At 38.5% G+C, this 27,196-nt stretch overlaps 2 protein-coding genes across 3 annotated transcripts; one reads left to right on the forward strand and one right to left on the reverse strand.

The window, feature by feature from the left end:
* Positions 1–9,532: 9,532 nt before the first annotated feature.
* On the reverse strand, positions 9,533–24,915 carry LOC126457641 (beta carbonic anhydrase 1). The gene is made up of 5 exons (XM_050094112.1): positions 24,663–24,915; positions 24,499–24,583; positions 13,090–13,229; positions 11,825–12,064; positions 9,533–11,042 (listed from the first exon to the last, which is right to left on the reverse strand). The coding sequence occupies exons 1-5, from the start codon at positions 24,753–24,755 to the stop codon at positions 10,833–10,835; spliced, it is 768 nt and encodes a 255-aa protein (XP_049950069.1). The 5' UTR covers positions 24,756–24,915; the 3' UTR covers positions 9,533–10,832.
* A 116-nt stretch (positions 24,916–25,031) lies between these two features.
* LOC126457639 (uncharacterized) lies at positions 25,032–27,001 on the forward strand. 2 transcript variants are annotated; one of them, XM_050094110.1, is made up of 2 exons: positions 25,032–25,279; positions 25,387–27,001. In XM_050094110.1, the coding sequence occupies exon 2, from the start codon at positions 25,431–25,433 to the stop codon at positions 26,592–26,594; it is 1,164 nt and encodes a 387-aa protein (XP_049950067.1). In that variant the 5' UTR covers positions 25,032–25,279; positions 25,387–25,430; the 3' UTR covers positions 26,595–27,001. The 2 variants fall into 2 exon arrangements, with proteins under 2 accessions (XP_049950067.1, XP_049950068.1); XM_050094111.1 differs by having other exon boundaries at positions 25,032–25,274.
* Positions 27,002–27,196: the final 195 nt, after the last annotated feature.

The raw sequence follows: 27,196 nt of genomic DNA on the forward strand, positions 1-27,196 counted from the left end.
CACAGGTTGCAAGGGACTAACCTATTGTGAGGATGAGAGAACACACGGGAAGGAGGGGGAAGACATTAATGTTTAACGTCCCATCGACAATGAGGTCATTAGGGATGGAGCACAAGCTCGGATTTGGGAAGAATGGAGAAGGAAATCAGCCTTGTCCTTTCAAAGGGGCCATCTTGGTATTTGCCTGCAGCAATATAGGGAAACCATGGGAAACCTAAATCAGGATGCCCAGATGCAGGTTTGAACCATCATCCTCCCAAATCCAAGTCCAGCATTCACTTATTATGAGAGAAGACAAAGATAAAGCAATCATTTACTTTATAACTTTCATAGGCTACTTTGAAACATTTCATTCTATAAAGACTAATTCACATAAGAAAATTACAGTAAATGTTCCTAAACATGAGTTTCAAATAGAATCACAATCTCATGCTAAACTAAGAGAAAACTTCCAATTTTAACAAAATAATGTAATGGGGTAAATAAGAAATCTACTCACCAAGTGGCAGCAGAACACTCACATAAAACAAGATTATAATTAGGCAAGCTTTTGGAGCAAGTGACTCTTTCTTCAAGCAGAAGAGTTGAAGAGGAAGGAAGACGAGTAAAGGAAAAGGACTGGAGAGGTCTAGGGGAAGGAGTAGATTTTGGGAAAGTCATCAGGAACTGCAGGTCATGGGACAATTACAAGACAGGATGAAAAGGAAAGACTGATTGTTGGGGACTGCATCGGAAAAGATTTGAAAACCCTAGAGCTTAAAGGTGGAAGGCAGGATAATATGCAAGAGACGGATTACTGCTTAAACATTGTGCACGAGTTAATAAGAGTGAAAAGCAAAGTGCATTGTACATAACAGAGGTGGAAGGGTGTTGGTGAAAAATAGGCAAGTAAGACACTGAAAGATGTAGAAAACTAAAACAAAGTGAAGAAAAGAGTAGTTACTGTCACGAAATGCTGAGATGGAAGAAATTAATGTAAATTAAGATTAGGTGTGTGGTGAGAACCAAGGATTTGTTGTAGCATTAATTCCCACCTGCAGAGTTCTTAAAAACTGGTATCTGGGGGAAGAATCCAGATGGCGTATGTGGCAAAACAGGCTCCAAGGTCAGGATTGTCATGTAGTAGAGCATACTCTGCAATAGGATATTGTGTGTTGCCTGTGTACACCGATGTAAAAGGCAGAACAGTATTTACGTAACAACTGGTATGGTGGTGGTAGGAGGGTGTATGGGGCAGGTCACGCAGTGGGGACGTCACAGGATTAGGAGCCGTAGGGTAGGGACATGTTTGCAAAAGGAGCATAGGGTCTGACAAGAATATTGTGGAGACTGGGATGGCAATGTAAAGCTATTCTAGGTGTGATGGGCAAAATCTTAGACAGAATGGCTCTCATTTCATAGCATGATTTTAGGAAGTCATTCCAGACCAGGATGATACTGAGTGAGCAGTGGTGTGGTCCGAAAGTTTTTTTGAGGGATCAGCAATACCAGGATTGCATCTGTTGTTGGCCTGGAAAATCTGGTTTTGTACTAGCCTGGTGGGGTACTTACACTCAGTGAGGGCTGAGGTGAGAATGGTGGTGTATTGTTGTAAAGAGTCTAAATCTGAACAAAAGTGTTTTCCTCAAATGCAAAGGCTCTATGGCAGGGAATATTTGACACGGAAAGGATGCAACAGTCAAGATTTAAGTGGTGTTGTTTTTTAGTAGGTTTAATGTGGACAGAAGTGTGTAGCTGGCCTTTGATGAGGAAGAGATCAACATCAAAGAAAGTGGCATGGGTTTTGGAATAGGACCATGTGAAATTTAATTGGGAGAAGACATTCAGAGATTCTAGGAATTTTAACAGCTCAGCCTCACTGAGTTCATATGGTAAAGATGTCATCAATGTATCTAAACCAAACCAGGGGCTGAAGGCTTATGTATCCCAGGAAAGCCCCTTACAAGTGACCCCTGAGAAGGCTGGCATAGGAAGGAGCCATCCTGGTTCCCATGGCTGTAGCCCTTATATGTCTGTATGTCTATTCCTCAAAGGTGAGGTAATTGTTGGTAACCATAAAATTGATTAAGGTGAGTAGGAAGGTTGTCATAGGTTTGGAATCAGGTGGGCTCTGACTAAGAGAATGTTCAGCAGCAGACAGGCCATGTACATAGGGGATGTTGATACAGAGGGAGGGAGCATCAATGGTGACAGGTAAGTTGTGTGGTGGGAGTGGGATGGGCACGGATTTCAGACGATCTAGGAAATGGTTGGTATCTTTGATATAGAAGGGAAGTTCCACGTGTTGATGAACCAAGGCAGATACGTGTTTGGTGAGTGCTTTGAAGCCAGCAACTATAGGATGGCCAGGATGATTGGGTTTGTGCATTGTAGGAAGACGGTAAAATGTGGGAATGCATGGTTTGGGTGGGGTGAGAAGTTCTATGGGTTGAGATGTTTGTCTTTGTGAGGGGTCTGAGGTTTTAAGGATGGACTGCAGGTCAGTTTGAATAAGAGGGATGGGATCTTGATGGCAGACACTGTATGTAGAGGTGTCAGACAGCTGGCGTAGACCTTCACTAACATACTCCTCTCAGTCAAGTGCCACAGAGGTAGATCCTTTGTTGGGATGATAATGATGGAGTCATCAGCTTTTAGGAAACATAGAGCCTGGAGTTCTGCAGAGGACAGGTGTTGTAGGAGCCTAAGGAAGGGTTATGAAGCAACGTTGGATGTGAGGGATTCTTTGAAGGCTTGTAAGGGATGATATTGAGGTAGTGGATCAAGTTGGGATCACGATTGGAACTGTTCAAGGCAGGGTTCTATGTCAGGTTTTGAAAGGTTTTGGGACTGGGTTGCAAAGTGATATTTCCAGTTGACATTACGCGTGAAGGAAAGCAGGTGCTTCACCTAAGCAGTATGATCAAATACAGGTTTACAGTTGCAAGTGAGACCCTTAGATAATACACATAATTCAAGAGGGGAAAGTGCTTTAAACGAGTGGTTGAGGACACTGTACTGTTGTGACTGGTTCTTGTGATTATGGATTATTCTTGTCTGGAGGCAGTGGTGAAGACTGTGGGATGTTAAGGAGATTGGACAAGCTCGGTTTGTAGGAGAGGAGTGATGGTTGACAGTGTGACTGTTTAGGGAGCTGCAGAGAGACAGGAAGGGAAACACCACTGTTCAGGTAGTTTAGGAGAAGGTGGGATAGCTCTTTAAGGTGAAGTCTGGCATATTGTTTCAGTTTGAAGTTGGCTTGGCAGATGATACCATAAAAGGAAACATGAGGGGCAGGTATCTACAGGTTTCTGTAAAAGGAGTGAAGTCTGGTGGACTGGAAATTGGCTGAGGAGGCACATAGTTCACAGATCAGCTGGCTAAGAGTAAGAGACTGCCGAGACAGAAAATTAATGTAAGTTAAGGTCAGGTGTCTGCCCCGATAGCTGAATGGTCAGCTCGGCAGTCTGTCATGCCAAGGGGCCCATGTTTGATTCCCGGCTGGGTCAGAGATTTTCTCCACTCAGGGACTGGTTTTTTGTGTTGTCATATACCAGCTGTTATGTCAACACTGTTCGGCCTTTTACATCAGCATGACTACCAAAAAATTGTCAGTTAGGACGAATGGGCATAGGCAGAGATTGTACACTGGCAAAACGCAATATCCTGTTGCAGAGCGTGCTCCACTGCATGACAATAAAGACCTCGGTGCCTGTTTCACCACACACACCATCTGAATTTTTCCCCAGACACCAGTTTTCAGAACTACGGAGGTGGCAACTAGTGCTACAACATGTCCTTGCTTCTCGCCACCCACCTGGTCTTGTTGTTGTTGTTGTGGTCTTCAGTCCTGAGACTGGTTTGATGCAGCACTCCATGCTACTCTATCCTGTGCAAGCTTCTTCATCTCCCAGTACCTACTGCAACCTACATCCTTCTGAATCTGCTTAGTGTATTCATCTCTTGGTCTCCCTCTAAGATTTTTACCCTCCACACTGCCCTCCAATACTAAATTGGTGATCCCTCGATGTCTCATAACATGTCCTACCAACCGATCCCTTCTTCTAGTCAAGTTGTGCCACAAGCTCCTCTTCTCTACAATTCTATTCAATACCTCCTCATTGGTAATGTGATCTACCCATCTAATCGTCAGCATTCTTCTGTAGCACCACATTTCGAAAGCTTCTATTCTCTTCTTGTCTAAACTATTTATCGTCCACGTTTCACTTCCATACATGGCTACACTCCATACAAATACTTTCAGAAACTACTTCCTGACATTTAAATCTATACTCAATGTTAACAAATTTTTCTTCTTCAGAAACGCTTTCCTTGCCATTGCCATTCTACATTTTATATCCTCTGTACTACCACCATCATCAGTTATTTCGTTCCCCAAATAACAAAACTCCTTTACTACTTTAAGTGTCTCATTTCCAAATCTAATTCCCTCAGCATCACCCGAGTTAATTTGACTACATTCCATTATCCTCATTTTGCTTTTGTTGATATTCATCTTATACCCTCCTTTCAAGACACTTTCCATTCCGTTCAGCTGTTCTTCTAAGTCCTTTGCTGTCTCTGACAGAATTACAATGTCATCGGCAAACCTCAAAGTTTTTATTTTTTCTCCATGGATTTTAATACCTACTCTGAACTTTTCTTTTGTTTCCTTTATTGCTTGCTCAATATACAGATTGAATAACATTGGGGATAGGCTACAACCCTGTCTCACTCCCTTCCCAACCACCTGGCCTTAATTTATGTTAATTTCTTCCATCTCAGCATTTCTTCATAGTAATTACTATTTTCTTCACTTTGTTTCTGTCTACTATATCTTTCATTGTCTTACTTGCCTATTTTTCCCCACCACCCTTCCATCTCTGTTATGTACAATGCACTTCGCTTTTCATTCTTATTAACTCATGCACAATGTTTAAGCAGTAATCTGTCTTTGCATATTATCCCGACTTCCACCTTTAAGTTCTCAGGTTTTCAAATCTCTTCCGATGCAGTGCCCAACAATCAGTCTTTCCTCCTCATCCCGTCTGGTAATCCTCCCCTGACCTGACGTTCTAGATGACTTTCCCAAAATCTACTCCTTTCCCTAGACCTCTCCAGTCCTTTTCCTTCACCCTTCTTCCTTTCTCTTCAACCCTTCTGCCTCAAGGAAGATTCACTCACTCCAAAAGCTTGCCTAATTATAATCTTCTTTTATGTGTGTGTTCTGCCACCGCTTAGTGAGTAGATTTTTTATCTATCCAATTAAATTAACATAAAACTTTACTTCATGTCAAGGGACATGAAAGATAGCAAGGTTAAATCCCATAAAAAGTGTATTGGAAAATTTTAAGCAAAGCCATCACAGCATCAAAATGAAAACTATCTGTAACTCAGTAAAGGTAAGTCAGCAAAAACAAAACAATAAAATGGTGAAGCTGCTTTGAAGGGAAATAATGAACTGATGAAATACAGCTCCAAAATTGCAGACCCTGTAAGAATATTTTTCAGTCAGTTGGAGACAGTTTGTGTCTGGCAGTTACACCACAAATATAATCGCTGTTGTTGTTGTGGTCTTCAGTCCTGAGACTGGTTTGATGCAGCTCTCACAACTCTCTCAAAAATAAATGTTCCAGTGGTTATGATAAACCAGTACAACAGTAAAATGATGTTCAGAAGAGCTTTGCACTGTGCTAAGTTATGTAGGTAACTAACCTTTCCAGTGTGGTATATTCCAGAAGGATTTAAATACACTGCTGGCAAAACACTTAAAAATTATAATAGCATTTGGAAAGTCCATGTTGGAATATCAACAATATTATGGAAAGGATAAATTGCACTTAATCTTTATATCTTTGTTTTTTTTTTTTATCAGAATGGGGATATGATACAATATTTAAAACAAAATCTTGGTTTTAACCACAAATCCATAGTTGTGATAGGTCATCGAAAACATTTGACTGATAATGTACACTACTGGCCATTAAAATTGCTACACCACAAAAATGACATGCTACAGACACAAAATTTAACCGACAGGAAGATGATGATGTGATATGCAAATGATTAGCTTTTCAGAGCATTCACAAAAGGTTTGCGCCGCTGGTGACACAAACAGCAGTTGACTGGCGTTGCCGGGTGAAACGTTGCGATGCCTCGTGTAAGGAGGAGTAATGCATACCATCACATTTCTGACTTTGATAAAGATCGAATTGTAGCCTATTGCAATTGCGGTTTATCGTATCGCAACATTGCTGCTCACGTTGATCGAGATCCAATGACTGTTAGCAGAATATGGAATCAGTAGCTTCAGGAGGGTAATACGGAACGCTGTGCTGGATCCCAGTGGCATCGTATCACTAGCAGTCGAGATGACAGGCAGCTTATCTGCATGGCTGTAACAGATTGTGCAGACACGTCACAATCCGAGTCAACAGGTGGGGACGTTTGCAAGACAACAACCATCCGCACGAACAGTTCGACGACGTTTGCAGCAGCATGAACTATGAGCTCGGAGACCATGGCTGCAGTTACCCTTGATACTGCATCACAGACAGGAGCGCCTGCAATGGTGTACTCAACGACGAACCAGGGTGCACTAATGGCAAAACATCATTTTTTCGGATGAATCCAGGTTCTGCTTACAGCATCATGATGGTCACATCCGTGTTTGGCGACATCGCGGCGAACGCACATTGGAAGCGTGTATTCGTCATCGCCATACTGGCGTATCACCCGGCGTGATGGTATGGGGTGCTATTGGTTACACGTCTCTGTCATCTCTTGTTCGCACTGATGGCACTTTGAACAGTGGACGTTACATTTCAGATGTGTTACGAACCGTAGCTCTACCCTTCATTCGATCCCTGCGAAACCCTACATTTCAGCAGATAATGCAGACCGCATATTGCAGGTCGTGTATGGGCCTTTCTGGATACAGAAAATGTTCGACTGCTGCCCTGGCCAGCACATTCTCCAGATCTCTCACCAATTGAAAACATCTCGTCAATGGCGGCCGAGCAACTGGCTCATCACAATACACCAGTCACTGCTCTTGATGAGCTGTGGTATTGTGATGAAGCTGCATGGGCAGCTGTACCTGTACATGCCATCCAAGCTCTGTTTGACTCAATGCCCAGGTGTATCAAGGCCGTTATTACAGCCAGAGGTGGTTGTTCTGGGTACTGATTTCTCAGGATCTACGCATCCAAATTGCGTGAAAATGTAATCACACGTCAGTTCTAGTATAATATATTTGTCCAATGAATACCCGTTTATCATCTGCATTTCTTCTTGGTGTAGCAATTTTAATGGCCAGTAGTGTATAATTGGTCCTGTCTGCATATGATATAAGTACAGCAATCAAAGTAGCAGCAGTCCTTTTACTGAAAGACAGTTAACGAAGTACTAGAAAACAGAAAGAGTGTTCAAGGTGAATGGACTATCATTACATTTTAAAAAGACTAAGTATATGAAATTCAATAATTCTGATACATCTCCTCAAGTTATAAACAAACTACAAAAATAACTGAAAAACAAGAAGTATATCACATTTAGTTTTTTGAGACTAGCTGAATTTGGAAACCCACACCCTAGAATTAACTAAGTGTCTTCGTTTAGCTACATTCACAGTTCATGATTAATGCAATAGGTGATTCAAACATGAATAAACTAATTTATTCTGCATATTTCCATTTACTGATGAATTAGAGAACCAGTTTTTGAAGAAACTCACCATACAAGAATATTTAAGTATTTTGGCTTTTGTTTCATATATTCATTAAGTCCTTCGCTCAATGATGGAATACAGCATGAATATAAAACTAGGACCAAACTCAAGCTCTAAAATGACTAAAGTGCTTAACATTAGTACAGAAAGGAGTCCACTACATGGATACACATGTATTCAGTAATCTGCCAGAGTATATTAAATGTCTTAGGCTCCATTGATAATGTGTTGTAGTTTAAGACAGAATTAAAGAACTTTGTATTGGACAGTTTCTTCGACTGTGTCATAGATTATCTTCACCAAAACACTTAAAATTAATTTTATGTTGTTCTGTACAATAATATTTCATAATGTTAAGCCATTTGTTGTACTGCACTTGTCTGTAGGGTTGACAGATATGACTAATGTATTGTAACCCCCTTATTAAAATATTCCAGACTATTATGCCAGGGTTAATGAATTTCTTGGGAAAAAAAACAATGTTTTGTTCTCATCTTGCTGAGGATATCTTCAAGAAGGCTCATAGCTTCTATTCTTTTATGGGGATGAAACACGGTTCCTCCAAGCCATTCATTTACAAGTGGCACAGTAGTATGGAATATTTTAATAAGTGTGACATTTCTTGTCATGAAATGTTTACATTTTACAGTTATAAACTGGCATACATCATTGGAATTATAAATCGGCAGGCATCATTGGTAGAACTTTCTGAATGCTCCGAGACAAATTATTGGTCAAAATAATTCACAGAAGTGGACCACGCATAGAAAGTTAGAGGTATAGTTTTGGCAGTAGGTATCTACACATCTTGTATATATTTCTCAAAAAAGTTGTATTTATGAACCATCATAAGCTGCTGATGGGAATAAATCTTTATGGAAACGTAGAGATAAAGGTTTATTTCATCAATATCCCTAAATCTTTTTTTAAAGAAGTCTCTCTTCAGATTAAAAGTACTGCTCCTCCCACTATATGCTCCTTTGATTGTGTGCTTTCATCATTATTTGAAGTGACTGAAAGTTTTGTACCTTAAAACTTCCAGGCAGACAAAAAAGCTGGGTAAGAACTTGCAACCTTATCCTTTGTAGGCACTGCTTTTGAGTTATTCAGTACCTATCCTCCAGTTTCTGAATGTCGCAAAAGTGAGTCGGGGTTTATGCCTAAATGGCTCAGTCAGTAACAGCATTCTCTGCAATAAGTCAGTTCCCAGTTTTAAATTCTGCACCAGCACTCAGTTTAAATCTGCCAGGAAGTTTCAAGACAGCCCACACTCAGCTGAAGGCTGAAAAACTCCATCTGGAAGCAACACCTAGATTTTGCCTATAACATACTTCCGCAAATCATAATAAACCAGGATCTGCAGGGGAGCATCTGTGGAGTTTGGAAACAAGGAGAAAGGTATTGCAGAATTGAAGCTGACAGTATGTCATGAATCATGCCTAAAAACAGTAATGGACAGCAAGAAAGGCAAGGTTCAACATTTGAGCTCCGACTCTGCAGAAAGTTTTAACTCACAGGAGGTTCTAAACACAATTTCTTTGATGCTGCAGCATGCATTCATTGTAAATGAAACAAATGTATAGTGCACTCCACATGAGCAAATACAATTAAAACCCACCTTGCATCTTCAATAAATTAATGATTTTTCATGCATCGTGAAATTTTATTCAATATTTTTTAGTATTATGTGCTTTCAGATTTATTCATGACTATTTTTGTTACAAAATTTCTTATGTAATACTTACTATTTTTGTTACAAAATTTCTTATTCAATACTGAAACTTCAGTTAAAATGTCAGTAGCAAGTCTTATTAATGCACATAATCAGAACTGGAAGTTGATTTACTATGTTCCATATGTAACAAAGTACTATTTACATAACATATACTGTGAACAACTCAGTGTACAGCGCCCACAAAAGATTTTGTGGCTAAAATGCACTTCCAGTGTAGAAGCCTCTTCCACTGCATGCTGCTATTGGCAATGTGTTCCTGTCAGTGGCAGCCAACTGGGGGACGGTATAAGATAGACAGTGAGAGTCAATGAATATAGTTTTTTCTTTCAGCAGAAGATGTAAATTGACTACATTTGTTTTTGATATGGAGAGTGGGCAGAAAACTGAATATGCTGACAGATTGATCTGTGGCACAATGCCAGGTGTAGGATGGGTAGGAATGTTGTTGTGAGTTGGTGAAGCCAACAAATCTCAACAGAAAAAACATAACTGTTACAACAGATTAATGAGAAGTGTAGCCCAAGATATAAAGATATAAGCCCACCATTGCAATAACCTACATGTGTGTCTTAATTCCAAGTTTTGCTGAAAATTCTAATGATGGGATTAAAGTTAACTTTTTGAGTCATCAGTCTTCTGACCAGTTTAATGCCACCAGCCATAAATTCCTGTTCTGTGCCAAACTCTTCATCTCAGAGTAGCACTTGCATCTACATCCTAACAGAACACAATACCAACTCATTACATTTACAAACCCTAAGAAATTAAGAATGGGCATTCTGACCTGCTACCGGCAACCAACTCGCAATCTGTCAGTTCACTCCTCATAATCCAGCCAGCCGGAGTGGCCGAGCAGTTCTAGGTGCTACAGTCTGGAACTGCGTGACCGCTACGGTCGCAGGTTCAAATCCTGCCTCAGGCATGAATGTGTGTGATGTCCTTAGGTTAGTTAGGTTTAAGTAGTTCTAAGTTCTAGGGGACTGATGACCACAGAAGTTAAGTCCCATAGTGCTCAGAGCCATTTGAACCTCATCATCCATCACACAAATTTTTATCAACTGTGGCACACAGTGGAAGAACCAGGTACACCCTAAGTACATTTTTACTGATTTTACAAGTACAGCAATCAGTTTTCACTTAAATGTAATACAGAAGATGACATGTAATTATATTAGTATCTCCAAAATGATGTTATCACATACAATGTTCATTCTCGTCCAAGAATTAGACAATAATGTGTTTTGAGAAATCTTTCCCAGATCCTTTTACACACATCAGATGTTAGCCTAACACCAAGTAAATCTGTTCAACAATGTGCAGTCATTGTATAACGTTATACACAGCAATTTCACAAAGATAAACTCTCACTGAAGTATAGTACGATGGCCATTATGAGTAGTACCTATTCACTTCTTTTATTAGTCCCATGACAGTATGCTCATTTATTTCCACAAAACGTTTGTTTTGCCGACTAAAATAATAGATGTCACCTGTGTATATATCAAACCACAGCGCATGTATATGCAACTGATGTGTTTCCAAACGTTTCTTGAGGAACCCGTAACTTGCGATGTTCTGTAGTTGCTGGAGACAATTGACCTAAAGTAGAAAAATTCTTAAAGTGAATTATCTAATCACTAGCAAATGTAAATACTGTGTAATTCAAAGCAAAAACATTTAAAAAGAATTCTTGTGTGATATTACAAATTGTTAACAATGAAGAATTAGAATGAAAGGTAAATGAGGAGGAAACTGATTACTATCAGTTATCAAAAACAATGGCTGTACTTAAATTATGGTCTTTGTATGTGCTTATTGATGATCAGTAATTATGAATTGTTATTGGAGTACATCATCAAACCAGTCACTTTGCATTATTACTTCCATTTCAAGGTCTGATGTATTTTTATAATCACTTTTTGATGACATCTATGACAAGGAGGACAACAGTTTTTTTTTTCCTTTCCAATTTTAAACATTTCACAGAAACCATTATAACCTTCCAAGTACATATATGCATTTGAAAACTCAGTTTAGCTGGGAACAGTAAATAAAGACAAATAACAGCAGGTGTCTGGCAACTGATTCATACAAAACATTTTTACTGGAAAAGTAAAGGATTTATCAAATATCAATAACAGTCTGCTTTGGAGTCATGATAAAATACTAAAATACAGATTAAAACCAAACAGAATCCTAACTAAGTGAGCACAGTCTGTCATAAATATGATGACTGAATAGAGTCATCAGATTTTCTACAAAATCCATTTCTAAAATAACCAGTATATTACTTTGATACTCTACCCAATTAATTAGTCACACTTAAAACCACACATCTAAATTAAAGTTGTTCACATGAATAATGACACCACACTACACACCTGTGACAGCTTGTCTTCAATACTGAATTTGTTATCAGGATCAATATATGCCACAAATTTGCGCATGGGAGTCTCAGCTTGAAATAACAATGGTTGGTGAAATCCTCCAGTCTCCAACTTTTCAAATTTCTTAAGTGATGCATTGGCATGGGCAATAAGCCATGCACGAAGAGGTGATATAAGCCTATTATCCCTTGAAGAGAATTCTTCACACTTCAGGCGATGCAGCAAATTCATTGCCTTATAAAAGCAAATGGACAAAAATAAATAACAAAGAGACAATAAAAATCAAACTACTAGTAAATAATCAAACAACAGAAAGTCCCGGATGGAATAACTGCAATATTATGAAAAGAATAGATCTTTACTTGCCATATACAGGAGGTTCTAAGTCACAAACAGACACAATTAAAAGAATGATAGACATTTAAGCTTTCATACAGAGGTCCTTCTGTGGAAATAGAACATGCGTGCATTCACACAAGCACAACTTTCTTACACACATGGCTGAGGACTTTTTCCCAAAAGCTTAAATTTCTGGCAGTCTTTTCACTGCACCTGTCTGCGACTCAACTCTGGCAGTCTTTTCACTGCACCTGTCTGCGACTCAATGCTTCCTCTATGTAGTGAGTAGTGATCTATCCTTTTCATAATACTGTCACTAGTAAATATTGCTTGACAAGGAATTTAAAAAAATCCTCCTCACATCTTCATGAGACATTTCTTATTATTAATTTAGAAGTTATTTTACTTATTTACCATCCAGTCATTTTCATAATGGTTACACTTTCAAATTTAGATTAGTAACACACCACAGGTCATTACAGAGTTGTGTTCAATATCAGAGAGAAAAAAGTCAAATAGGACATTAGGCAGTCAGGTAGGTACATGCATGGTATGATCACACCTTTTGCACAAATTAGTTGAGGAAGAACTTACATTAAGCTGACAAGTTTATGTGTCTCTGATATCTGAGTCCAACATGGTACAACTTTGCCAACTGTCTTGTACACAACAGGGAAACATAGCACTTTGTAGAATTCTTTGCTACATCACAGAAAGTTGTTTCAGAATGTTTATGTACACAATAAGAGTACCAAAACTTACTTTAAATTTACAGTTCTCCTCTGAGTTTAATTCAAGTACTTAATTTTATCCTACATGAAAAGCACAACTGGATGTGTCAAATTAGAACTATGTATTTCATACAGTTATCTAAACCTTACTATTCATGATTAAGTATCAATAAATTTAAATGAACTAACCTTGCAATCTGAGTGACCACATACTATAACATGTCTGATGTCATTTATAACACAACCAAGTTCCAATGCTGCTGGTTCAGTAGTTGTAACTTCCTCTGGAAAATTCTGTGAATTTGGTATCACATTACCAGCATTCCGGACTGAAAACAAATAAGTTTCAATTCTGGTGAATCCACAACATACCCATTGAAACAGGACACACATTCAATAAACTGCTTTAGTATCTGACATAAAAAAACACTCAGTTTGTCTTGACTTCATCACAGTGTTTAGAGGGAGAAACAAGCAAACCACCAGTTCCTTAAAGAATTGAACATCCATATATAAAACTGATTCAAACACCTAATTATTTTACAAATATTTAATGTTAAGAATGTAAGCAAAGAAAAGGCCTGAAAATATGCTTAAAGTTTATTGGAGTCATCATGAAACACTGGATGAACATAGTCTGGGAAATTTGCATTCCATTTTAAGCAAAAGCACATTTCTCATGAATCTCAATGTTTATCACATCATCTCTCCTGAACTGTGTCTTGTACAATGATATAATTTTGCAGGCACCATTTCGGTGGCATATGCAAAGACTGTCTGAAAACTATCTTGCGAATACGGTGGGTGATATGGAAGTAATAAATTAAACATAGTATCAGATGCTGAAGTTTGGCTGTATGAACAGCAAAAATGTAGTAATCCAAACTTTTTTCCTTTCATCATTTTCTGTGGAGTGTTAGTGAAAAAATGTCTCTTAACAATTTGAAACAATGCATAAAGTTTGTTGGAAGTTGCTAAGAGCTATCATTCTAAAATAACGGATGAATACAGTCTGGGTATTTGCGCACCACCAGTTATGCCACCTCAAGACAAACACAGTTTCTAACTGTAATATCTGTCTTACTGTGTTAAACTTCTAATATAAGATTATATATCTTAATGAACAGACTAAGACAGCACTTTAAATTTTTAAATTCAGGCAATAATTATTATAATATTGAAAATCAAATTTCTGTTGTCCTGGTAAGCCATTAGATAGGCAAGCTGCAACTGGTTCTGGGTTCCGGGATAGTCACTTTGTAATACAGATTACTGGACATATGCTGGAAAGAAATTTATAAAATAGATATTTCTGATGTAAACTGAACTATTTCCTTAAACATTTTTCTAAAGCTCTGACTCTTATTTTCCCCTGAACCATATTAAGGGCATAATTCAACATAATCAAGAATACGAGGTGAGTAACTCCTAGTATCAGAGCATCTTTTGTTAAGAACACAGAGCTCTACATAATTAAAAGAACTAGCAGTAGCCAAGATTAAAAACTCCATTAGCAAAATTACTGTCGAATTCCCCACTCTTTCATTAAGGTGTGGGCAGTGGGAGGGGCTGGAGATCATATACTGTGCTCAAAAAATTAAACACTCCAATAATAAGGGAAAAACTATGGTTTCTGTTGCTGATAATAATAACCAGTTTCAGTTTAACTATATTATACGCCATGAACCAGAATGGAGTTATGTACTCTGGTGGTAACACATTCACCAAGTTCCTGTGTAACATAAAGCAAGAACTTTCCTGGCATTTCATCACACAAGTGGATGGCATTGCCAAAGATTCAGTCACCACGGCTTGTGGCATACTGTAGTAGAGCCCTCAGTTGGATGTCACCTTCACTTTCACCAGTGTCTGAGGGCCTGGTCGTTACTGCTGTAACTCTCCCCTTGTTACCTGCAAACAGTCAGTTGCTGCAGCAGAGGAATATAGGATCACTTTGCCTTGAGGTGCCCTTCTTTCTTGCTGCAACTATTGCCATGCTTATGCATTTCAATGGCTCTCCTTGACAAACAGTTGTAGTGGCTCTTCTCCACAGCAAGAACTTCCTTGTCAGTGAATTTTATTCTTGCTTGGTCTCTCACTGAGTGAGCCCCACCATAGCTGATATTTATTTTCGATTATATCAATACTGGTGGGCCATTTGTTCATTCCAACAAGGACTTTAACACATGTACACAGTGTGCAGTATATTCCCAACACTGTGAGTTGGTCCACTTGGTACTTTGCCAATCTGAGACATACACTGCTCTTCTTGATCGGTTTGTACATAGTCTTTATGCTCTGTGGAATACATGGCCAAGTTTGTCACCCTGTGGCAGAAAGCCACATCTAACATTTCTTCTTTTTATATGTCACTACACCAAATGTTAGGTTTTGTGACACTTGTTATATAATTTGAGGCACAACCATTGTCCCTCAAAATTCATTTCAGGTGCTGAATCTCATATCTGAGGTGTTAAAGATTCAGTCTCCAAGAAAATCAGAGAATGGTTAATACCGGCAGATGGACAAAAAGGATACAGTTGCAATGCCTGGAATATACCGCATACTGCATAGACGTGGACAGTGCCTGGTCTGAATGACCAGATGATCCACCAGTACCAAGATTATTATCATAAACAATACTGCAGGGTGGGACAAGTTGAGAAACTTTTAACAAGAAAGAAGAAAGCCTCAAGATAAATGGACCCTTGATTCCCGTACTGAAGTGAATGACTGTTGCAGGTAACAAGTGAAGAACCACAGTGGAAATGATCGGGGAAAGACCCTTGGGAAAGGCCTTCACAAGTTGGAGCAACAGGTACGTATAATCTCTGGGTGTAGTCTCTACTTCAGTCCAACGCCAACAACAGAGGTTCAGTCTTTGTCATCCTTCCATTGGTGCTGGTGAAATGCTGGGCCGGAAAAATCATTAAATGAACATTGGTCAAAAATTCCAAAATGAAAGCTAACATACAATATATCATCAAGTGGCCACAAAAGGCTCAACTATTTTGTATAATTCCAGGAATCCAAAATCCTTAACAACTAAAACAGAAATTATAAACATAACTCACTAGCCACTCTATCCATAAATATCTGAGTTCCTGAATTCAGGGAGCGAGAAGTTCTGTTAACTAGATGGCAAGCAGCAGTGTTCACTACGAAGCTGAATTACAAGTAGTATTGTACTGTAAATAGGACTCGACACTTGTTGTTGTGGTCTTCAGTCCTGATACTGGTTTGATGCAGCTCTCCATGCTACTCTATCCTGTGCAAGCTTCTTCATCTCCCAGTACCTACTGCAACCTACATCCTTCTGAATCTGCTTGGTGTATTCATTTGTTGGTCTCCCTCTGCGATTTTTACTCTCCACGCTGCCCTCCAATACTAAATTTGTGATCCCTTGATGCCTCGAAACATGTCCTACCAACCGATCCCTTCTTCTAGTCAAGTTGTGCCACAAACTTCTCTTCTCCCCAATCCTATTCAATACTTCCTCATTAGTTACGTGATCTACCCATCTAATCTTCAGCGTTCTTCTGTAGCACCACATTTCGAAAGCTTCTATTCTCTTCTTGTCTAAACTATTTATCGTCCATGTTTCACTTCCATACATAGCTACACTCCATACAAATACTTGCAGAAAATACTTCCTGACACTTAAATCTATACTCGATGTTAACAAATTTCTCTTCTTCAGAAACGCTTTCCTTGCCATTGCCAGTCTACATTTTATATCCTCTCTACTTCGACCATCATCAGTTATTTTGCTCCCCAAATAACAAAACTCCTTTACTACTTTGTGTGTCTCATTTCCTAATCTAATTCCCTCAGCATCACCTGACTTAATTCGACTACATTCTATTATCCTAGTTTTGCTTTTGTTGATGTTCATATTATATCCTCCCTTCAAGACACTATCCATTCCGTTCAACTGCTCTTCCAAGTCCATTGCTGTCTCCGACAGAATTACAATGTCATCGGCGAACCTCAAAGTTTTTATTTCTTCTCCATGTATATTAATCCCTACTCTGAATTTTTCTTTTGTTTCCTTTACTGCTTGTTCCATATACAGATTGAATAACATGGGGGATAGGCTACAACCCTCTCTCACTCCCTTCCCAACCACTGCTTCCCTTTCATGCCCCCTCGACTCTTATAACTGCCACCTGGTTTCTGTACAAATTGTAAATAGCCTTTCGCTCCCTGTATTTTACCCCTGCCACCTTCAGAATTTGAAAGAGAGTATTCCAGTCAACATTGTCAAAAGCTTTCTCTAAGTCTACAAATGCTAGAAACGTAGGTTTGCCTTTCCTTAATCTAGCACTTACAGTTGTAAAAAAAAATATTTTCTTCGAAATACACCAGTGTAATCAAATAAATATAATATCCCTAACAGCAGATAAACAACAACTATGCAGTAAAACTAAGGAAGCAGCAGCATTTTTATGAAGTTACGTGATTAAATTTGGGTCACTGAAGTGTGAATAGCTTTAAGGAGTTTAATGACAGGTTACTGTTATATTCAGTTTCTACACTGTCATTGTCTTACATTAAAGTAAATCATGACTGACTCCCCATCTATGATGGTTCTCCATTTGATGGGATATGGAACATGATGGATGAACAAATGAATGCCCAGGGGCAGAACTGAATTACAACTTCACCCATTAGCTCGTTTTTTAGACCTATACTCACACTTGGACAAAGTTAGGAAAAAAACAGTACTGCTGCAAATGGTTAGTGACACATTCATACGACTGGAATACTATGAGAGTTGATTTTTCAACATACTGCTGTTATTTTTCTGTTTAACTGTTTCTCCCTGTGCTTTCACTATATTCAAGGAATTATTATTGAATATATTTGCTATCTGAGAGTCATCATTTACAACCCTTCCATTCAGTTCAATAGTGATGTTATCCCGTTCAGTGGCTTGTTGTCCTGTCTCTCATTTCACTACATTCCATAACCCACCTCCGTGCTGTGGTCACTAACACATACTTGTGCAGTGGTGCTCAACCTGGCCAGCAAGGGGGGAGGAGAGGAGGTGGAGTAAAGATCCTAATCACTAGACTTTGTGCCAATGTCCTTTTTTAAATACCGAACCCCTCAGCAGTGTCTCATGAAGTGAGGGCATATGACACTGTTGATGGTGATCTGTCCGTCGGATAAACTTGGTGGCCCCCTTGGTGCTATTCACAGAGAGTAGACTGTAAGGTACTTTAATCCCTCTAGTAGTCCATGGCCTTATTTTTTCAAGGTTAGTTAATGTCCTTTCTGATTAGCTTTTGGCAAATGCTATTTTCAGTTTATCGTAGAATAGATTAAATTTTACTTTAGCATTTGGTTGATTATAAATTTCATACTAGGTCATCTCTTGCAACTATTTTTAAAAACATTTGTCATGGTGTTATAAATTATTGTAATTTATTTCCACTGAGGAGTACCTATACTATAATGACGATGATGAAGTCCCATACTCCTTGACAGAGCATAGGGGAACAATGCGGGAGACCCACACCGCCATACTAGGCAAGGTCCTAGTGGAGGTGGTTTGCTATTGCCTTCCTCCGACTGTAATGGATAAGGCAATATATTATTTATTCTAATTAATTGTGTATCATGATCTGAGGAAGATTTGTTACAGGGTAACAGTTATTTTCTTGCTTTCAGTTCCACCTACGAAAACAATATCAGTTAGGGGTTCTACTGTGTTTACCCACCCATGTTGGAACCTTAATTAATAAGATCAAATTGTAAGGTCCAAATAATGTTTTCAGGTCTTTTTCCTTTGAGAATCATTTATAAAATCTACATTGAAGTCACCACTGACTATTAATTGCTTGCTGCTGCCAGAAGTAGCACAGTATGAAATCCAGATTCCCCAAGCAGCTCAAAGTTTCAAAGGGAGGGATCTATATACAGTAACAATTAAAACTGAACTGTTTTTCAGTATTATTCCACAAGCACATACTTCTGTGTGCTGATCACTACAAAATCCACTTCATCGCAGTGTTTCTGAACATCTGTCTTTATATACGAAACAACTCCTCCTTTTCTGACATTATTTCGGCATGAGTAAGCTGCTGGAATGTAATATTTTGTGTGTGATTATCTGGTGCTCAGATAGGAACAGGATGTTTATCTTTTCAAAGCTCTCTGAATTTTCCAAATGTTCTGAGTTTTTGCTCCATCTAATGACACCATGACTGACAGGACAGTAAACCCTGATCTTCCTTCCTTTGTCCAAAAAAGAAGAATGAGGGACAAGAGCAGTATACAACATGACAATGCATCAACAGACTGAATGTGATACAAGTCTCAAGAAATGTCACTAATGGGTCATTCCACACCAAGTGGTCTAAAACTGAAAAAAGTTCCCACCATCATGGTCTCCAATTTTCGTCAAATTTTAACTGTAGCTTTAGTCAAGTGTTGAAGTAAGTTTCCCAAGATTTCAGGCCTCTAGCTGCAATAGCTGCTGATCTAGACCCCCTTGTCTGAAGTGTACTTAGTCCGTGTGCATGCAACATAAAAAAAATGTCATATTTGGAGTCTAATAAAATCGAAACTAATTCATAAGAATGGTTAGTAAGATGCGACCCTGTACAGTTTTTTTTGCTGATTCCAACGAAATTATGTATAACATTACTCATGCAAACCCCGGTCAAATAACTCGACTCAAAGTATACTTCAAAATTTGTCGTGACACAACGCGACAAATTTTGACCAATATTAAGACTGCAATGATTTCCTTGCAGTTGAAGATATGGACTTGAACTTTTGGCCAAGCTTCATGCTTGTGCTAGACATAATGCAGCCGGATTTGCAATGATCCAGGCCATATGGTCGCCCTGCAGTATCTCTTCAAATTAGGCAGTGTCAGCACAAACGGTAAAATTTACCAAAGTTTCAAGCCAATTACTAAAAAATAGTTGGCCTGAATCTGCTTGTGAATAGTATCACCTAAAAGAGAAACTCTTGCTCTACAAGACTGACATTTGTTTTTTTTGCAACGCGACCATTAAGTACTCATTAACTCACATCAAAGTTGTTATATTTTGTATGCGCGATGCACTAATTTTTCTTCATTTCTAGGAATTTGAATCTTAATAGTCGCTTAGAATTACTGATATAATTGGATATTTCATTCGTGTTTTATTCAGTGATTGGCCAGTGAGAGATGTCAGAAGTTAATGAAGAAGAAGAATCGTTGGCCCCCTGTTCAATTGGAAAAGATGCTGCTGCATCGAAGTGCCATGTTATCTTCTATGCTAAGAAGACTGGATTCAAAGCGTTTAGTGATTTCACAGAATGTGACCAGAAATTGCTTGTTTCGCGTTCAGAAGCCAAACTTGACGAAAATTCCATCATTTGCTTCCACCATGAAGCCCTCTTCCTACATGAATATCAAGCGATGCAAAAGAAATGTTGCAATCCATTCAAGAAGAGGAATCACAATGTAAAAGCTGGACTTAGACTGCTTGATAATGAAACAGCTGCCAAACTTTGCCTGTTAAAGAAAAAAGAAGTGATTGATATAAAACCTGGTCAGAAGCTTTGCCCTCGCTGCATGTCGGCACTGAACCAAAAGCTAGAAGATTCATCATCACTATCAACCCAATCTGAACAAGATTTCACAACGGATGAAACTGAACCAGCCATCAACAAAAGTTTATCATTTATTGGTGCTTCACCATTGAAAAGAAGACAACTAAGTAAAAGAGATAAGCAAAGCTATGCAAAAAGAAAGATCTTGGATGCACAAAGTTTAATTGGGAATCAAATTGCTGCTGCTGTAGGAATCAATTACGATGAACAGCCAAGTTCAAGTAAAAGTCGCCCATGCAATAATTGTGCAGATCTTGATAATCTTATAGAAGAGTTGAAAGAAAAATGTAAAGTGTCAAATCGTAGGACAAAAGTTCAAATATTGACCTTGGTTCCAAGAAGCTGGACAATTAAAGATACGACAACAGCATTTAATGTATCAGAAAGAATGGTAAAGCAAGCGAGAAAACTGAAGAATGAGCAAGGTGTTCTAGCTTTTCCAGCAAATCGGCAAGGAAGGAAGCTTTCAGATGAAGTTGTTCAGAAAGTACATGACTTTTTTCAAGATGACGAATTCAGCAGACTTTGTCCAGGGAAGAAAGACTGTGTGCCTGTGAGAATTTCAGGAACAAAGGTGTACAAGCAAAAGCGGTTGTTGCTTTGCAATTTGAAGGAAATGTACGTGTCTTATCAGAAGCAAAATGGACCAGAAATTGGCTTCTCAAAGTTTTGCGAGCTTAGACCAAAATGGTGTGTTACAGTTGGCTCTGCTGGAATGCACTCAGTTTGTGTCTGTACAATACACCAAAATGTCAAGCTTATGCTCACTGGTGCATCAATCAATGAAGACTACAAGGAAATTCTTAGCAAAGCTGTTTGCAGCTTGGAAAACAAGGATTGTATGCTTCATCGTTGTGAAAACTGCCCTGGTCCAGAAGGTGTAGAAGCAGTTATTGCAACATATTTTGAAGATAATGACCCTGAAGAACTGATTGAGTACAAACAATGGATTCATACCGACAGGGATACTTTAGAAACAAAGCAGCTTTCAACAGAAGAGTATGTTGAAGATATTGCAGCAAAAATTTGGAACCTGTCTTGTCATCACTACATTGCCAAGCATCAAAGCCAGCACCTGAAAGCTCTCAAAACTGATTTGAAAGAAGGCGAATTCATAATACTAATGGATTTTGCTGAAAACTATTCATTTATTGTTCAAGATGCAGTGCAAGGCTTTCACTGGGAAAACAGTCAAGCAACAGTTCATCCATTTGTAGTCTACTACTGTGAAAACGAAGAGGTGCAATGTGTGAATCTTTGTGTTATTAGTGACTGCCTTCGACACGATACGATTACTGTCCATGTTTACATTGGAAAAGTAATCAATTACCTGAAGATGCAATTTTCCAAAATAAGCCACATCCACTACTTCAGTGATGGTTCAGCTGCACAATATAAGAATTTCAAGAATTTTCTCAACTTATGCTATCACAAAGAAGATTTTGAAATAACAGCAGAATGGAATTTCTTTGGAACAAGCCATGGAAAGTCGCCTTGTGATGGCATTGGAGGCACAACAAAACGGTTGGCAGCAAGAGCAAGTTTGCAACGTCCATATGAAAACCAGATTCTAACACCCAAAGATCTTTTCAACTTCTGCAATGATAATATCAATGGAATCAAATTCTTTTTCATCAGCAAAGAGGAAGTTGAAGAAGAAAAAGCTTCTCAAGAAGAAAGATTCCTGCAAGGGCACACTCTAGCTGGCACAAGAGAAAACCACCATTTTTTGCCCATTGATATGACGACAATTAAGGTCAGTAGAGTTTCTAATGATGCGACATCTTTTTTGGCCAAAATTAGTGCTGCTGAAGTAGTAGTTCAAGTCATGGATCTTCAGCCTGGGCAGTATGTTGCTTGCATTTATGAAAAGAAATGGTGGATTGGAAACATCGTTGAAATCTCAGTCGAACAGAAAGATGCTTTCATAAGCTTTATGCATCCTCATGGTCCTGCAAGTTCATTTTATTGGCCCTTAAGACGTGATACTTGCTGGATTCCAGAACAACTTATCATTGGTGTTATTCCAGCTCCATCAGTGACATCATCTGGTCGGCAATACAGTTTTCCTGAAAGCATTCTCTTGCAAATCAACGATGCTTCCAGAATGATGAAGTAACTGAGGAAGACAGGCTTGGGAACCTGCATAAAGAAACCCACAATCAGGCTTGGGATCCTGTGGTAAAGACACCCTGTAATCAGGCTTGGGAACCTGCAGTAAAGATACCCACCCGTGGCTGTTACTGCATGGCTATCGGGCGTGGCCCCTATGGCGATGGGGATGCTGGTTTTATTGTGATAACCAGTAATGGCTCAGCCATCATGGACCAACGCAGGGCACTGCGCACACAAAATATAAGATACTTTGACCTGAGTAAATAAGCACTTAATGGAAGCGTTGCAAAAGAAAAATATATCCATCTCGTAGAGCAAGAGTTTCTCTTTCAGATGATACTATTCACAATTAAATCCAGGCTGACTATTTTGTAGTAATGGGCTTTGAACTTTGGTAAATAAAGCCATTTGCGCTGACACTGCCAAATTTGAAGAGATTTTGCAAGGCGACTATAAAGCCTGGGTAGTTGGAAATCCAGCTGTATTATGTCCAGCACAAAGATAAGACTTGGTAAAAAGTTCAAGTCCATATCTTTATCTGCAAGGAAATTATTGCAGTCTGAATATTGGTCAAAATTTGTCGCATTAAGTCACGACAGAATTAGGGGTACACTTTGAGTCGACTTGTTTGACCGGATTTTGCATCAGTAATCTTATAATTAATTTCGTTTGAATCAGCACAAAAAACTGTACAGGGTCTCATCTTACTAACCATTCTTATGAATTGGTTTCAATTTTATGAGACCCCAAAAATGGCATTTTGTCTGATGTCGCGCGCATGCGAACTTACTACCCTTCAGACAAGGGGGTGTAGATCAGCAAGTATTGCAGCTAGAGGCTTGAAATCTTGAGAAACTTAATTTAGCACTTGACTAGTGCTACAGATAAAATTTGAAGAAAATTGGAGACATGATGGTGGGAAGGTTTAGACCACTTGGCATGGAATGACCCTAATGTGAAAACATGACCAAAACAAAAACAAACAACTAACAGATCCCCATTGATACAAGGAGTTTTGGTAGGATTATTCTCGTTTCAACTGCTTCAAACATATCAATCAATCAAAAAGAAAACCTGTCTGAAGACTTTCGTTGCCAACTCTCAGCCAATGCACAACCTTCCAATCTAATCAAAACTTCTGGCTACACTACAGCCTGCCAACACAACTTTTTAAAAAAAGGGGGGGGGGGGGGGGGAGTTAATTCACAATCACATCATTAAGTTACATAACTTAGACCTCAGGCCATACTACAACTCAGTCTCACCGCAAACTGAACAAAACAAGAAAAAAATAGTGCAGCTGGTGACATCACTTATCAGAGCACAATGACATTATCATAATATTCAATACACATGCTATTTCCAGTAAACATTTTATAATCTCTCCACTTTATCACCCACATGAACAGCATACTGCCTGAAAACATCCGATAGATACAAGTCACCATACTGACTATGTAATATAGTGTCATGCACAAGAAATATACCAATGTATCTTGTTTTTCACTAGATCACAGGGGGAGACAGTACATATAGTAGAGCACCTGTAGCTCTCAATTTATATTTTACATCATTCAACATGCTTGAAGCATCTCCTTCCTGAGGAGTTCTATTGAATACAATGTAAAAGCAATGAATGAATATGAAAGACAGGCCAACTTGAGCTTGATCAGAAATAGTCAGCCCCTCGTAGCTTTCACAATATTACATATTAATAAATGCGTATTATAATTCAGATAGTAATCTTATAGTTTTGTGAGTAATGCCACAAAAAATGAGCGTTTTAATTTACTGTACCACTTGTACACGACAGTTTGTTAAAAATAAAAATACATTATTAAAGAGTCTGGCAGAATTAAATTACCTTACCAACAAACATGTCGCCGATATTTGTCTCGGTGAAGCGCGTTGGAATCATTCGGCTGTCCATGCAAGTAAAAAATACTGCTTTGGGCTACAATCAAAAAATTTTCTAGCGTTACTGAGGCTGCATTTTAAAAGACAAGAGTAAAATCAGTTGTAAGAATACATACCTCTGGATTATCCCTGACTCTCTGAAACTGTTCTACCATTGTTTTCCTGTCAGTCGCTCTGTACTTCATTATACCTCGCAAAATCCTGTCCATCGTTACATGGATTATGTCAGCGCCTTACAGGCGCCGGCGTTCTATCATGAGCCTGAAGCGTGGTATTGAGACATGCGTGTATTTGAGTTTGGGCTCTCGTGATGATACGGCACTGACATTGAAACTGCTTTCACCTTCTCAAACTTTACGCGTCACTCGCTTCGCACAGAACAGTTGTGTTTGTTTATTCACAGTGCTTGTCATCACGCAAGGTCGCCAACATACCTATGAAACGCGAAAATTAGATTGAACCATGGTGTTTATTTATTTACCTTACAGCGGGGAAGTTTCACTGCATAGCACTCATAACCGCCTAAAAATGATATAGACCTGAATAATTAATAGTGTCGAGTAATGCAATGATAAAGAAGAAATACGAATTATTCATGTGTTTGTGCAACATCGGAAAACACGATCGTCGGCGGTGACGTTTATTTGAAACATTTAAAACAATATGAAGCAGTGCTGTTTCAGTGAAAATGAAGTCTTTCTTTGCTTTAATTTTCCGAAAATAAGAAAGTAAGGTAGTATACTAAGTTTAAGTACCTAATCAATGATAATCCGTTAATTTTTGTGGACATAATAATGCACTGTGTTTCCTTTTACACCTAGAACCTTGTTGTATTTACAGAAGCTGCAACCGCAGTTGATGTTGACTGATGACAGTGGTTGATAATGGCCAAAGAGATGAATGAATATTCACAAACTACAAACGTGAGCAGCCCTTCAGAACACAGTGGATGTGCAAAAGTTACTGGGTGTTATTCAGAAGAGTTTTCAAGAACTTCACCTGATAATGGCAGAAGAAACCCATTCCATATCAATTATTTGGACAAATTGAGGTACCCAGTTTGCAGTCCTTCTCTTTTCAAAAGCATTGAAAAAGCAATATCTATTCCCTGTCAAGAAACGGAAATATTAACATCTTGTGACATCAATGAAAGTGATATATTTTATGATGAAACATTGGACTCTGAAACAGAAAAAGCAGCACAAGAAACAATTTCAAAATTCTTTGAAGATGCCTCTAAAGATCTATTTGTTACACCTGACAAAGTGACAAATTCGTTTCTAATAGCTACAGGAGAGATGAGGGCAGATGAGGACATTTCTTTGAGTTATATCTGTGACCCATCAACTCTTCAACATGACATTCATCTTAGCACTACTTGGACACAAACAAACATTACATTCCCATCAAGTCTGCCTGAAGAAGTCGAAGAAGCTTTAACTTTACACAAAAAACAAGTTGAAACTGAACTGAAATTAGCTAAATGCAGAGTGTGTGATACTGTGTGTGGAAAGCATTCACAAGGTACCCAGACTGATGACTGGGAAATGAATGCTGTAAGTTTTAAAAAAGTTACAAAGTGCTCCCAGACAATATTGAGCTTCCCAAAAACATTAACAGAAGAATTAGAAGCTCTGTTGTCGTCATATGAAACTTTCTTTGAGGAAGTGTACACTGATATACGGATGTCAATGCTGAAACGTCAATTGTTCAGTGAACATTATGTTTCATCTCCACAGTTCCATAGCAGCAGCCCACTTTCTGTGTTAGATGATGGTAGTCCTTTGCAGAGTGAGTCATCAGTTACACCTCAGTGTGCTTCTGTGAGCTTAAGACATTATGGATCCCCAATGATGCCCCGTGATATTTTATCGCCCACTGGTATATCCCCCATTGTGAAACCTTCAAATACAAATAGATTTCTATCGAAACTTGATTTCGTGTCCTCTAATTTTGAAACACCACATTCCATGTCTCCTTCAGCATTCTTGCGAGTGAGAGGTGCTATTTTTCCATCTCTAGAAGATGTCAGCTGTCAAAGGAACTAAATAAACTACTTATGATATATGTGTTGCCTAAATTGTTGATCGGACAGTTTTTTCTTCATTTATTATAGTATATGTTTTAATCATTTTATGTGATTTTGAAGTATTAATGATGATACTTACTATTTTAAAGTGTGCACTATTTCTCCAATTGAAATCTATTGTATTATTTAGTAATTTGGGAGAAAGTGTAAATTTAAAACAGGTGGCCTAGTTTTCTTTTATAAAGCAATTTATAAAAGCTTACCATTTCTGTGACTAAAATCATAATGTTAAGAAATTTTAGATTTACGTTTGACTTCAACTTCAGTGAAAGTTTTTATAGCATTGGTAAATTACAATTTCTGTTTATTGTTTATTTGGTAAATCCCTAATTGAGAAGATTTGTAATGAATTCCATGGAACAAATATAAATTAAAGTAATTATGATAGAACTGAGAAATTTGTCTTTTAGTATAAACAAACAGTAGAACTATTTGCCTTAGTTGTTCTCCACCTCCCTCTTCTGACTCTTACTCTTCTGCCTCCTCCTGCTTTTTCTTCTTCTTCTTCTTCTTCTTCTTCTTCTTCTTCACCACTTCCCACATAGGCATTTACCTATTTTA

Source organism: Schistocerca serialis, chromosome 2 (assembly GCF_023864345.2).
Source record: "Schistocerca serialis cubense isolate TAMUIC-IGC-003099 chromosome 2, iqSchSeri2.2, whole genome shotgun sequence".
Classification (NCBI taxonomy): domain Eukaryota; kingdom Metazoa; phylum Arthropoda; class Insecta; order Orthoptera; family Acrididae; genus Schistocerca; species Schistocerca serialis.

Bases quoted from the DNA above. Each gene is read 5' to 3' on its own strand.
- LOC126457641 (XM_050094112.1), bottom strand. From the start codon at position 24,755: ATGGACAGGATTTTGCGAGGTATAATGAAGTACAGAGCGACTGACAGG. The intron at 24,584-24,662 runs GTATGTATTCTT...TTTTGATTGTAG, and splicing joins GAGTCAGGGATAATCCAGAG to CCCAAAGCAGTATTTTTTAC. The intron at 11,043-11,824 runs GTGTGTAGTGTG...TTTCTACTTTAG, and splicing joins TTGAAGACAAGCTGTCACAG to GTCAATTGTCTCCAGCAACT.
- LOC126457639 (XM_050094110.1), top strand. From the start codon at position 25,431: ATGGCCAAAGAGATGAATGAATATTCACAAACTACAAACGTGAGCAGC.